This window comes from Chelonia mydas, chromosome 27 (assembly GCF_015237465.2).
Source record: "Chelonia mydas isolate rCheMyd1 chromosome 27, rCheMyd1.pri.v2, whole genome shotgun sequence".
In the NCBI taxonomy this organism is placed as follows: domain Eukaryota; kingdom Metazoa; phylum Chordata; order Testudines; family Cheloniidae; genus Chelonia; species Chelonia mydas.
In genome coordinates this window covers 2,232,323-2,247,098 of record NC_057860.1, presented here as the reverse complement: position 1 = coordinate 2,247,098, position 14,776 = coordinate 2,232,323, and the positions used below count along the sequence as shown (strand labels likewise).

The 14,776-nt window shown below is 46.5% G+C and overlaps 1 protein-coding gene across 4 annotated transcripts in view; it reads right to left on the bottom strand.

Moving 5' to 3' along the window:
- KIF18B (kinesin family member 18B) overlaps positions 1–14,776 on the bottom strand; it is a 36,377-nt gene that overhangs the window by 14,621 nt on the left and 6,980 nt on the right. For all 4 annotated transcript variants that reach the window (XM_043536946.1, XM_043536945.1, XM_043536949.1 and 1 more), the window contains 5 exons: positions 14,107–14,211; positions 8,283–8,393; positions 1,915–2,112; positions 1,379–1,555; positions 766–840 (listed from right to left, as the gene is read on the bottom strand). In XM_043536946.1, the coding sequence (XP_043392881.1) occupies positions 766–840; positions 1,379–1,555; positions 1,915–2,112; positions 8,283–8,393; positions 14,107–14,211 (666 nt within the window). The remainder of the gene's footprint in view (positions 1–765; positions 841–1,378; positions 1,556–1,914; positions 2,113–8,282; positions 8,394–14,106; positions 14,212–14,776) is intronic.

Below are 14,776 nucleotides of genomic sequence, written 5' to 3'. Positions count from 1 at the left end.
ATTTGTGGTGTTAATAGCCTTTCATCACAAAGTTCAATTTGTCTGGTTAGTAAAGAGGGGCTGGAGAGCCTAAGGGGGCTGTCTGTGGCTCCATGGTCAGACTGGTATGGTGATCCAGGAGCACACATTTGTTACTGGCTTGGTGAAATCTAATTACAGAACACGCCACGAGTTTTCTGACAGTCTGACCTGAGATTGGCACACTCAGTTGTAAGCCTTACAGTCTTACTTTGCCTCAACGTTTTTCAGGGTGTTGCAGGTTTATTGACCATTTGCCTTGTAGAAGAGGTAAGGGGGAATGTGGAGATTCTGGCAGCTGGCTGGGGACACTAGGAGCTTTGGGGATCAATTGGGCAGTTCACACTTCAGTGCCATTGTTTCTGGCTGTCCTGCTGCAGATTAGGGGAGGCAGGGCTACAGCAGTTACATGCCATTCACTTTTGGGATGCTCTCTTCACAAACAAGGCAGAGAGGAATTCATTACCGGGTTCTAGAGCAAGGGCTGCAGGATCCCAGAATACCTGGGCCCCTGGATATGTCCAGCAGCAGAGCTCTCATTGCAGCCCTAGAAGAGTCCATTCCAGTCCTCTGCTCTTCCTTAACGTAAGAGGCTGCCCACTAACTGGGCTAAGCAGTTCTCCGGCAGCATAGCCAATGCTCTGAGCCTACCACAGAACTCATGGTACTTACAATCCCAGAGCAGTGCTGGTCTCTGGCAAGGGCTACAGACAGAACCACTCACCAGCCCCCTGTCAGGCATCTCACCTCTGCTTTCAGCTGCTCACAGATAGCTGCGTATTTAGTGATGTGGCAGTCCAGGCTGAGCACGTTACTCTTCAGCTGCAGGGTGGAAAGGGGGTGGGGAAGGAGGAGAGAGGGTTAAAGGAACAGAGGTGGAATAGCCCTGGCTCTGTGCAAGAGAACTGAGAGGCCAGTGAGTCCTGTTGCTGGGCCCCAGTTACTCTATGGGTTAGGTTAAGCAGCGCTGCTGGGATACCCCTGTGATGTAGGGAACACCTCGAAGGGACAATTCTGAAGGGAGAAGCTCCCTTTCATAGTCACTAATGCCCGCCCATGAAGTGATGCTTGGCTTTAGCCAATGCTCACATCTCCTCCAGACTGAGCTGCATCACCATCAGCAACTCTAGCTGGGCTTGTCCCCAGATCAGGCATAGATACGTGGACTAGATAGTTCAGAGATCTAAATGAATGTCTACCAGTGGGTTAACTGAACTAAGACCCCTTTAATTATCCAGAGGCACTATGGTAGGTGATGAACCTCACGGAGCCAGCTTTTGCCCCAGCCCACTTGCCAACAGCCTCTCAACACAGCAGCACCATAGAGATAGAGGTCTGTACACAGATGTGTGGGACCCACCGACAGTTTGATCTCCTTGGCCCGATTGGCATACTTGAGCGTGTTGTAGGTGTCCTCATAGGCGAGTGCAGATGGGCTGATGGCAGCAATCATGATAGTCCGGCAGTTGCCCCCAAGAGAGTCCTTCAGCAGGCGTGTGAGCTTACTGTCCCTGTATGGGATGTGGGACTTCCTGCTCTGTTCGGAGAGATCAGGGGACCCACCTCAGTTGTCAGGTATCTCTAAGAATCCTAGCATGCGGATATCCTAATGCTCAGACTCGTTCCCATAAACCTAGGCTAGGAAGCAAGAGCCTGAAGAGGCAGTTGGTCCAGCTCTGTTTTACCACAGTTAATGTCAGAGGCTATTCCTAATCCTATGAAGTCTTCCTGAGCTAGATGTGTCAATATCCTGCAGCAGAGAGTTCCTTAGGTTTCTCAGACAAGGAAATACCTTATGTCAAGTGTCCTTTTAACCCCCCTGCCCTTTGTACTGCAGAAATGCAAGGTGGTTTTCCGAGGAGGGTGTATTGTGGAAGGGTGGAGCAGGGGCATTACCTTTGCATCAGCCAGGGCGTTGATGACATTAATCAGGGCCAGCAGCGAACGGTTGATGTTGGCACCCTCTCGGAGCCGCTCTCCCTTTGTGTTGGTGGTTGATGCTCGCTCCGAGCCTGCCAGGTCAATCAGGCTCATCTTGGCCACCTGCAGGTCCTGAGTGATGCCAACCACACGGTCCTGCTGCTTCACAAAGATCTGCAAGGACAGGAAGAAAAGATAAGGCTCGTGAGGAAAGATAAGGCGAGGCCTCACGACCTGCTCAGCCCAGTCAGCAGGCAACGTCTTATCGTAGGGGACAGCAGAGAACTGAACATGACCTCTCCTGGGGTCTGATAAGGCCACCAGGCAAGAGATTCACTGCAGGACTAGCCATCACCACAAGCAATGACAACAAGAGCCTGTGTTTCCTCTCCACTCACTGATCTACTGTGCCATGTTGCCAAGCTACAGGTCAACTATCTTCCCCCGGCTGAGGGGCTAGCGGAGAGAAAACACTGTCCAGTCTTCCCCACACTCAGTTCTAGGATCTCGCAGGCCATAAGGCCAACTCTGATTGGTCTCAGGTTGTGGGAGGAGAACTTGTAATGGATACAGGATATGACAGGTTGGCATGGTATGTCTGTATCAGTCTGCAAACTCCATTTTGATTGTAACTTGTACTGCACCTTCGCTTTTGCCTTTCACCCTCCATCATGTTGGACTGGGATATCTAGAAGGTATTAGCAGAGACTGCGCCCACTAGCAGTGGGTTAACAAGAGAGCAATCAAGAGTCACTAACCTGGATAGTCTTCCATTCAAATGGAAGTGTCCCAGAACAATAAACTGTCCCTTGGGTGGTGGGCTTATCAAGGGGACCAGTGTCCCCAGTCTGAACTGTAGATGGGCTGTAACCAAGCAATGACACACCGGACAAGGGACTTGAAGTTGATTGGGGGGCAGGGGCACCTGACAGAGGGGACTGGAGCTGTATAAAAGGACAAGTTCTGCTCTTACCAAGGGCTCTCTAACTGACCAGAACAAGATAACAAGGCTGTGCAGGAGGGGAGGAGGGTCCTGGGACTCTGGAAGGACTGACCAAACCCCAAAGGGCTCTCAGAGTGGTGAGGATGCTGGAAGGAGGGTTTGAAGTGCAGATGTTTGTTATATTCTGTAGATTTGTATCTCTCTTGTGCTTTGTCTATCAGTGAAGAATGACTGGTTGAGAAATTCCTTTGCTGAGTCTGTGCGTCCCTTGTTTTAACTGTCATGTAGTCTCCGAAGGGTGAAATAGCAATCCAGAGGGTCCATAGCTTCGGAGGAACTTTGGGGAAGCATGCATTTGCTACTGGGCAGGCCAGCAGTAGTTGGATTGCAGAATCGTATATCTCAGGAAGGGGTGCTAGACAGAGGATCCGCATCCTGAAAGTGCCTGGAAGCCCAGACCTTGAGACGGTGACTAGACTCTGTCCAGACCCAAACACTCTATGTAGGATCTAGTAGTTGCATCCCAAAAGCAAGCTGGGAAGCATCCACAAGGGGGAGCTCAGCCAGGGTTGCAAACACATGGCTTCTCGTTTCTAGGACAGCTTCACCCTCTGGCTCCGTCACTGAAAGTCATTGCCTTTTGTTGGCCCATAAGTAATGAGATTTGTGGGGCTCTGACCCATTAAGGGAGTTTATAGATACTTGATATACTATAGCTGGATTAAAAAAAACTAGATAAGGTCATGGAAGACAGGTCCATCAATGCTTGTTAGCCAAGATGGTCAGTGACAGAACTCCATGCTCTGGGTGTCCTTAAACCTCTGCCTGCTAGGAGCTGGGACTGGACAACAGGGGATGGATCACTTGATAAACTGCCCTGTTCTGATCGTTCCCTCTGAAGCATCCGGCACTAGCTGAAAGACGGGATACAGGGCTAGGTGGATCACTGGTCTGACCCAGTCTGGCTGTTCTCATGATCTGAAGTAAACCCTGCCCTCAACTACTCTCTCCCTCTCATCCCCACACAAAGCCTCAACTACTCCCCTTCCTCACCTCACTAGCTCTCTCTGAGCAATGGCTGTCCCAGTGGGCCGGCAGCCTTACATGGGTTAAAGGAGAGTATAGAGGCAGGAATATCCGACCTGCTACCTGACAAGGATGGTGACCATGATTGTGAAATGCTCAGGGAGACTAGAGAGGCTACAAAGGCAGAAAATGCAATAATAACTGGGGATTTCAACTATCTTGATATTAACTGGGTATGTCACTTCAGGAAGGGATGCAGGGATAAAACTTCTCAACACAAAATGACTGCTTCTTGGAGCAGTTTGTCCTGGAACCCACAATGGGAGAGACAATTATTGATTTAGTCCTAAGTGGAGCACAGGATCTGGTCCAAGAGGTGGATATAGCTGAACTGCTCAATAATAGTGGTTTAATTTAATGTAATTAAATGTAACATCCTTGTGGGATGAAAATGCCAAAGAAACCCACCACAGGAACTGCACAAAAATAAGGTAGCTAGTTAAATAGAAATTAAAAGGAACAGTCACAACTCACATGCCTGCAAACAGCGTGGAGACTATTAAAAAGCACAATGATAGAGGGTCATATTAAATGTATATCCCAAATTAAAAACAAAAACAAAAAACAAACCAAAAAAATAAACCAAAAAAACAGTAAGAGGACCAAAAATATGCCTCCATGGCTTAAGAGCAGAGTAGAAGAGGGGGTGAGAGGCGAAAAGGCGTCCTTTAAAAATTAGAAGTCAAATCCTAGTGTGGAAAAGAGAAAGGAGCATAAACTGTGCCAGGTCAAGTATAATAGGGCAGGTCAAGACAGAATTTGAAGAGCAACCAGCAAATGACACAGAAAAAAATCGCTGTTACTTTTTAAATATATCAGAAGCCGGAAGCCTGCTGAACGGTCAGTAGAGCCACGGAACGACCGAGGGGCTAAGGAAGACCAGGCTGTTGTGGAGAAGCTAAAGCAATTCTTTGCATTGGTCTTCACTGCACAGGATGTGTGGGAGATTCCCTACACCCAAGCCATTCTTTTTAGGTGACAAATCTGAGGAATTGTCCCAGATTGAGGTGTCAGTAGAGGTGGTTTTGGAACAAATTGAGAAATTAAAGAGTAGTAAGTCACCAGGACCAGACGGGATTCCCCCAGGAGTTCTGAAGGAACTCAAATATGAAATTGCAAAACTACTAAACTGTGGTATGTAACCTATCACTTAAATCATCCTCTGTACCAGATGACTGGAGAGTAGCTAATGTGATGCCGATTTTTAAAAGAGGCTCCAGCAGCAATCTTGACAATTACAGGCCACTAAACCTAACTTCAGGACGAGGCAAACTGGTTGAAACTATAGTAAAGAATGGAATTACCAGACATGTAGATTAACACGATATGTTGGAGAAGAGTCAACATGGCTTTTATAAAGGGAAATCATGCCTCACCAATTTTTAGAATTCCTTGAGGGTGTCAATAAGCACGTGGACAAGAGTGACCAGTAGATATAGCGCACTTGAACTTTTAGAAAGCCTTTGACAACGCCCCGCACCAAAGGCTCTTAAGCAAACTAAGCAGTCCTGAGGTAAGAGGGAAGGTCCTCTCATGAGTCAATAATTGGTTAAAAGATAGGAAACAAAGGGTAGGAATAAATGTCCAGTTTTCACAACAGAGAGAGGTAAATAGTGCCCCCCCCCCCCCCAAGGATCTGCGCTGGGAACTGTGCTGTTCAACATATTCATAAATGATCTGGAAAAAGGGGTGGAACAGTGATGTGGCAAAATCTGAAGATAATGCAAAATTACTCAAGATAAATCCAAAGATGACTGTGAAGAGTTACAAAGAGATTTCACTAAACTGTGTGACGGGGTGACAAAATGGCAAATGAAAATTCAGTGTTGATAAAAACCAAGTAATGTACATTGAAGAAAATAATCCCAACGCTAGATACAAAATGATGGATTCTAAATTAACTGTTACTACTCAAGCAACAGATCTTGGAGTCATCGTGGATAGTTCTCTGAAAACATCTGCCCAACGTGCAGTGGCAGTCAAAAAAACGAACAGAATGCTAGGAACCTTAGGAAAGGGATAGATCATACGACAGACAATCTCTTAGTGCTGCTATATAAACCCATGGTACGCCCACACCTTGAATACCGTGGGCAGTTCTGATTGCCTCATCTCTAAAAAGATACTAGAATTGGAAAAGGTGCAGAGAACAGCAACAAAAATAGTTAGGGGGATGGAACAGCTCCCATATTAGGAGAGATTAAAAGACCAGGACTGTTCAATTTAGAAGATAGATTACTAAAGAGTGGCATTATAGAGGTCTATATCATCATAAATGGTGTGGAGAAAGTGAACAGGAAAGTGTTATTTACCCCCTTCACATAACACAAGCACGGGGGGGGAGGGGGGGGGGAAGAGGTTGTCACCTGATAAAATTAACAGGCAATGGGTTTAAAACAAACAAAAGGAAGTACTTCTTCACACAATGCACAATCAACTCGTGGAACTCATTGCTGTGGATGTTGTAAGGCCAAAAGTATAACTGGGTTCAAAAAAGAATTAGATAAGTTCAAGGACAATAGGGCCATCAATGGCTATTAGCCAAGATGGTCAGGGGTGCAACTCCATACTCTGGGTGTCCTTAAGCCTCCAACTGCCAGGAGCTGGGGCTAGACAACAGGGGATAGATGGATGACTAGATAATTACCCTGTTCCATTCATCTCCTCGGAAGTATCTGGCACTACCCACTGTCAGAGACAGGAAACTGGGCTAGATGGACAGTTGGCTAGATGGACAGCCCTTCTTATGTTCTTAAAGAGCAGGACTAACAATCAGCCCCGCCTCCCTGCACAGAGCTACTCTGAGCCAGTTCCTCCACATTATAGTTGCCAGCCTAAGTGAAAGGCAGAAGCAACCAGTAGGAGAGGAGGTGTGATGGGGTGGACTAGGCCCAGAGGCCCCCTCACGGAGGACTCAGGGTCCTGCCACACTCATCCCAGGTAAGGAGCAGTGGAGAGGTCCTCCAAGCAGGCTAGAGTGAACCCTATAAAAAGGAGCTACAGAGCCAGAGACAGGGCAGTTGCTGCTTGGAGCTGGAGAAGAAAGGACTGCAGGCCTGGCTGCCTGGAAGAGCAGCAGGGCCACAGACAGCTCAGTGTGGACAGGGACTGGGGGAGAGAGAGGCTCCTGGCTGGCTGCTAGGACTGACCCAAAGCTAGTTTGCTAGCAGGGACTGAGGGAGCAATGAAGGAGCTCCTGGCTGGCTGTGGGCACTGAATAGGGACTGAGCCTGGGGAGGCCGCAGGAAGATAGCGTCTCCAGGGAGGAAGCCCCGGGGATACAGCCCCATACCAGGGCTAGACTGGTTTAAAGATCGCAGACACACCCAACAAGAGTGGGTGCTCACAAGAGGTGGGTGCCGACCCCGTTACAGGAGGGTTTTCCGTTGTGGCCAGCTGGGAGTCCAGGCCCTAATGACTAAACCTTCTTCCTGGCAAAGTGCCCTAACCTGGACTGGAGGTGGCTAGTCAGCGTCCAAGGTGCAGCACACCAGCAGATTCAGCCTTGAAAATGCAGCTAATCCATTTGAGGAAAAATCATCCCAAACAGCTCTGCTTCGTGTGGAGAGAGAACTTGGGAAACCAGAGTGGTGAGAGCTGGGGCGAATGATAGCAAGTTAGAGAGGCGCTTGCAGTCAGAGAGATCATAGTCTCTTTGTACAGTCCTGGAGTTACTCATTTTTTCCATTCTGGGCACACCACTATGAAGAGAAATTGGAAGGTTTTCAGAGAAGAGTAGCAAGTGATTGTAGGCTGCAGGGACTGATTTCCAAGGAAAGTTTGAGAGCTCAGTATGTAAAGTGTGTCTAAGTACTGACGAAAGGGAAGGTGGGGGAAATAACTTGCAACTAGGCCACCAAGGAAGGAGGCTAGTTGTTCATTGCAATACACAGGGGTACAGGGATAAAACAAAAAACAAACAAAAAAAGGGGGGAAAAAAACGTTTTCCAAGGGAGGTGGGGGTGGGGGGGGGGGGGAGTCCCAACACTTGTTTAAATGTCACTGGATGCACTGCAGGAGAACCCTACCCTGCAGGACAGAGAGTAAGCGGATGACCCGATATGTCTGCTTTAGTTGCAAGAACAAACCAATGGTCCAGCCCAGTATTCTGTCTGACAGTAGCTATTGCCAGATTCTTCAGAGGAAGACATAATCCTCCTGCTTAACATACTGAACAGAAGTAATAACTGGAGACCCTGCACTCCAAGCCAGCAGGAGCTTTCTTCCTGTTTCTTCATTTGGCTCAATTTAGGCACAGAAGCCTGAAGATGAGAGTCCTGAGAACATCCTCGCAGATGTTGCTGCTGCTACTTGCCTGGAAGACGGCGTGTGAGCGTGAGGAAGTAGCATTGGCATCTGTGGGGTGCTGTGTGCGGTTTCTGTTCCCACTTGCCAGCATCTCCAGGAGCTGCTCTGCTGATTTTGGCTGGAAAGGAACACAGAGAGAAAGATTAGTACCGTACAGTGCTTCAAATGGGAGGTCTTTGCAGCTCTCACCCATATGGGGAAGCTATGCCTCCCCCCTCCCAAGGAACTTGTAAGCACATCAACCAATGCACTAGTAGGTGCATACAAACCTTTGTGGGGAAGGTGAGCATAGGGCTGGGAAAAGATGCCACATTAATCTCCCTTGAGACTGAAGCCCTGTTCATCCAAAGAATGGGTACAGCATAGGCAAATGCAGGGCCAATGGGAGCTGCGGGAAGCAGCACGGGCTGGGTCACCGCTTCCCTCAGCTCCCATTGGCTGGGAACGGAAAACTGCAGCCACTGGGAGCTGCGAGCGGCCGTACCTGTGGATGCTCAGGTAAACAAAGTGTCTCGCAGTCCACCAGGGGCTTACCCTGAACAAGTCGTGAACCAAGTTTGGGAATCCCTGAGTTACCGGGAATGCCTAGGTGTGGTATCTACATATTAGTTTGCCAAAGGGTGTCATGTAAGGTCTCTGCTGAAAGCCTGTATCCTGCCGGTTCTCACAACCATTGTGAAGTGAATGTACGGCTGATCAATATAGAGTTATGTAAATACACTGAACATAATGTTCTTATTGTCTTTGACGTGGGGCTGGTCACCAGATGAGAAACAAGTTTCTTTCAGGCCAGAGATATTTATCTTTCAGTCTATGTGCAAATTGAGTATTGGGTACTTCACAATGAAAGCCTACTTTCAATCTGAGCAAAACGCTAATCAAGGGATTGCAAAGGCTCTAGGGGAGATTATAGACAGGAAAACACAAGCATCATGGGTTATCCTATTTCCAAGTACAGACAATGGATTTCTGGGTCTATAACTGTAGGTATAGAGACCCAATGGGCATCTTTCACCTAGGAAGTAAGCTGACAGTGTGCTTGTTTTGCGAATAGAAGACAACTGCCAAACCTGGCTGAAGTACACTGGAAGGGTTTTGGGGGAGCTTTTGCTCTGTATAACATAACAATGTCTTATTTGTTAAGCTTAGGCTCTAGTACATGTGCTATGATTTTATTTTGTATGTATACCTTTGTTTCCAATATTTGTGCTTGCTATCATTTGAATTTCTGTTCTTTATTGTTAAGTAAACTTAACATAAGAACGGCTATGCTGCGTTAGACCAATGATCCATCAAGCCCAGTATCCTGCCTTTTGACGGTGTCCAATGCCAAATGCTTCAGAAGGAATAAACAGATCAGGGCAATTTCAAGTGATCCATTCCCTGTCCAGTCCCAGCTTCTGGCATTTGGAGGTTTAGGAACACCCGGAGCATGGGGTTGCACTCCTGACCATATTGGCTAACAGCCAACCTATTTCTCATGAACCTAATTCTTTTTTGAACTGTTGTTATATTTTTGGCCTTAACATCCACAGCGACTCGTTCTACAGATTGACTGTGGGTTGTGTGAAGTATTTCCTTATGTTTGTTTTAAACCTGCTGCCTTAATTTCATTGGATGACACCTACTTGTTGTGTTATGTAAAGGTGTAAAGAACACTTCCCTATTCACTTTCTTCATACCATTCATGATTTTATTGACCTCTGTTATACTTCCCCTCCTCTTAGTCATCTACCGTCTAAAATGAATGGTCCCACCCTTTTTAACCTCTCCTCCTAGGGAGGTTGTTTCATAACCTTAAACATTTTTTGTTGCTCTTCTCTGTACCTTTTCCAATTCTAATATATTTTTTGAGGTGGGGGCAACCGGACCTGCACCCAGTATTTAAGGTATGGGTGTACCATGGATTTATAGGGTGGCATATTTTCTGCTTTATCATCTATCCCTTTCCTCATGGTTCCTAACATTGTTTTAGCTTTTTTGACAGCCAATCAACATTTAGCAAGGAATTATCCACAATGATTCCAAGATCTCTTTCTTGAGTGGTAACAGCTAATTTAAACCCCATCGTTTTGAATGTATAGTTGGGATTACTTTTGTCCAGTGTGCATTACTTTGCAGTTAAACATTGAATTTAATCTGCCCTTTTGTTACCCAGTCATCCAGTTTTGTGAGATCCCTTTGTAACTCTTCACAGTCTGCTTTGGACTTCACTATTGAATACTTTTGTTTTGTCTGTGTATTTTGCCATATCACGGTTCACTTCCTTTCCCAATCACTTCTGAATATGTTGAACAGCACTTGTCCCAGTACGGACCCCATTGTTCCCCTCTCTCCGTTGTGAAAACTGACCTACTCCTATTCTTACCCTGTGTCTCCTATCTTTTAAGCAATTATTGATCCATGAGAGGACCATCCCTCTTATCTCAGCACTGCTTAGTTTGCTTAAGAGCCTTTGGTGCGGGACCTTGCCAAAGGCTTTCTAAAAGTCCAGATACACTATATCCACTCAATCACCCTGGTCCACATGCTTGACAACACACTCAAACAATTCTAGTAGATTGGTGAGGTATTGTTTCCCTTTACACAAGCCGTGTTGACTCTTCCCCAAGTGTTCATCTATGTATCATCATTTTGTTCTTTACTATAGTTTCAACCAATTTTCCTGGTACTGAAGTTAGGCTTACTAGCCTGTAGTTACCAGGATCACTACTGGAGATATTTTTAAAAATCAGCCTTACATTAGCTACCCTCCAGTCATCTGCTACAGAGGCAGATTTAAGTGATAGGTAACATACCACTTAGTCGTTCTGCCATTTCATATTTAAGTTCCTTCAGAACTCTTGGATGAATATTTGCTGCTCTCTAAGTCCTGGTCACTTATCAATTCAATTTGTTCCAAAACCTCCTTCTATTGACACCTCAATTTGGGACAGTTCTTCAGATTAGTCACCTAAAACGAAGGCTTGGATGTGGGGGAGACCCCACATCCTCTAGAGTGGAAACCAATACAGAGAATTCATTTAGCTTCTCCGCAATGGCTTTGTCTTCCTTGAGTGCTTTCTGTAGCAGCTAGATCGTACGGTGGTAGGCTTCCCGTGTACTTAATTTTGTTTTAATCTTAGTTTTGTGGCTTTAGCTCTTCACATTTTTTCTTTGCCTGCCTAATTATACCTTTACACTTGACTTGCCAGATGTTATGCTCCTATTTTCCTCACTAAGATTCAATTTCCAATTTTTAAAGGATGACTTTTTTGCTTGTAACACCTCCTTTACCTTGATTAGCCATGGTGATTTTTTTTTGGTTCTCTTACTGGTTTTTGTTGTTGTATTATTATTTAAGGGTATACATTTAGTTTGAGCCTCTGTGTTTTTAAACAGTCTCCATGCAGTTTGCAGGCACTTCACCCTTGTAACTATTCCTTCTAATTTCCATTTAACTAGCCTCTTCATTTTTGTGTAGTTTTCCTTTTTGAAGTTAAATATTACTGTGGTGCATTTCTTTGGCATTCTCCTCCCCCCGATGTTAAATTTAATTACATTATGGTCACTGTTACTGAGCAGTTCAGCTATATTCACCTTTGGGACCAAATCCTGTGATCCACTTAGGACTAAATTAAGAATTGCCTCTCCCCTTGTGGGTTCCAGAACTAGCTGCTCCAAGAAGCAGTCGTTTATGGAGTCTTGAAATTTTCTCTCTGGATCCTGTCCTGAGGTGATATACCCAGTCAATCTGAGGATAGTTGAAATCCCCCCCATTATTAGTAGCAGTATTGTGTTTTCTGCTTTTGTAGCCTCTAATCTACCTGAGCATTTCACAATCACGATCACTAGGTGGCTGGTAGGATATTCCTACTGCTATACTTTTATTGTTCAAGCATGGAATTTCTATCTGTAAGCAGAGTCAGGATGAGCTCTGCCCTGACATCTGGTGGCGAGTCATGGTGGGTTGTGGAAAAGAACTTCAGGGGCTGATCTCATTTGCATAGGCACCCCCCCTGCCTAGATGGTCACTTTGGCTGCTGTAGGAGCCCCAGTTTCTCTGTTATTGGGGCAGGAATAAACTATTATCCTGATTATATGAATCAAGGACAGTGGGACTCACCATCAACTAAGCAGCACTCGCTAGGCAAGGGTCATGGGTTCCAAAACCCAGTGAATAGAGAGAGGCTGGGGATAGATATTAATACCTGGTAGTATAGGTCTTCAGGTGAGGGCCTTACATGCTAATTGCACTTTCTCCTCTCTCCACTGTGGAATATCGGAGCAAATTTTGATTCCATGAGGAATCTAGTTACAGGCTACTGAGCTGAATTCACTTTGGGCCGATGGTGCACCCTACTACAAGCTGAAATCACAAAAGAGCTAAACTTACTGAGAACTGAAATCACTGAGTGTTGTGTTAAGTAGTGGGAGAGCCTGAAGATATATTGCAGAGCAGTTTGCGGGACAGCTGGCAGAGCAGAGCAGCTCGTGGGACGGCTGGAATGGTTCGTGGGATGGCTGGCAGAGCAGAGCGGTTGGTGGAGCGGAGCAGTTGGTGGGATGCCTGGAGCAGCTCATGGGGGTGGCTGGCAGAGCGGAGCGATTCGTGGGACGGCTGGTGGAGCGGAGCCCCATAGAGAGGTGGGGCAATCGGCTTTGGACCACGTAAGGTGCCCCTTAACCCGCCCCCATCTCCACCCAGGTTGGGAGGTAAAACTCTGCAGATAAACTTTCAAACTCTGGGGCTGCACTGACCAGGGACAGAGACTTTTGGGACTTTTGGTTTGCTGGACTCAAGAACCAAAGGGAAAGGACAAGGCCCAATTTGCTTGGGGTGGGTTTTTTTGCTCATGGATTGTGTTAGGAATCCTGTTGGTGGTGTTTCCCCAACATAATGCCACATTGTTTCTCTCTGTTATTAAAAGGCTTTGCTACACTCAGACTCTGTGCTTGCGAGAGGGGAAGTATTGCCTCTTGGAGGCGCCCAGCGGGGGTGCTATATATTTATCCCAGGTCACTGGGTAGGGGGTCAAGCTGGTTTTGCATTGTGTTATTGGAATGGAACCCCTAAATACTGAACCTGGCCTTTGTTGCTGCCAACTCTGACGGGCAGAAGGGTTACATATCCATAGAGATTCTATGGTACAGGTTGATTTAAGATTTTTACTTTGACTAGGCCTTCTGTCAGATATAGCACCACTCCCTCACCAGTTTGACCTACTCTTCCATTCCTGTATATTTTGTACCTGGGTATTATCCTGGGCCATTGATCATTCTCATTCCACCAAGTTTCCACACTGCCTATTACATTAATATCCTCATTAACGTCAGGCACTCTAATTCCCACAGCCGAGTGCTGTGTGTAAAGCAGAGCTGTGTCACTAGTAAGCTGTGGTATGCAGTTCTTTTGGGAACAGGGATTTGGAAATTCTGTGAGCGCCCAGGGGATCCAGGACTTCTCCAAGGACATATTCTGTGGACTTGGGGGCTGAGGTGTGCCTATCGCTAACATCTAAAGAGCAAGTGGGGCCTGTGTAGGCCTGGAAGGCCGAGCTTGCGTTGCCAGGGGCTGGTGGTGTTGACTAACTGACCCATGCCAGGAACGAACAAGACTTCCTCACACTATGCGTGGGTGGTAGTGAGGTGCCTCACAATCCTGGCTATCCCCAAGAAGCACTGTAGACCCCCAGTCACCCAGCTCTTCAGGAACAGTGGGAAGGGCTCAAGCAACGTAACTTCTCCTCTGCTATTTTCACTTTACTGAAAATAAAGTAATTATTTACAATTAGACCTGTAGCTGTGCCTAGTCCATGCACTCTTTTGTTGTAGGGAGTCCTTATACATACCTGATGGAAGGAGAGACCCTGTACCACTACCCCTTTCTCTGGGTCCTCCCTGATTGCTAGAGGGCCCTTCGGCTCCAGGAGGTCATGAATCTGCTCATTGTACACCTAGAACAAGGAATCAAGAGTAAACATCCTAAACAGTGACCCTAGGAAGCTAGGTGCAGGAGGCCAGAGGAAGGTCTTTGCATGGAGGGAGCTAGACCGTATAATAGATTACAACAGGAGCAAAGAGAGTGGAGTTCAAACAGGTCACACAAGTTCTTCCTAGGGAGGAAGGGCTGATTCTCTGGAAAGGCTTTACACAAGTTCCATCAAGGAAGAGTGCTGCAACACCATATATGCAAGCACCTAGTCCCAAGGACAGCGTTAAGACCGTTACAAGGACTTTATCCCATGTCACTGCCACTGCCCTTTTAAGAGCATAGTGCTTCACAAACACTAATCTCATAGTTTTCACAAACATAGAATCTCATAGTGCTTCACAAACACTAAGCCTCACAAACCGCACACCCCTTAATCATCCTTGCGAGGCAGAGAAGTGTTGCCATATTACAGAGGCACAGAGAAGTGAATCAGCATATTCAAGTTCACATAAGGAGTTGTAGAGCTAGGGACAAAACCCTGTTTACAGGTCACCTGAGAGTTCAAACTGGGGATTTTAGATAGCTTC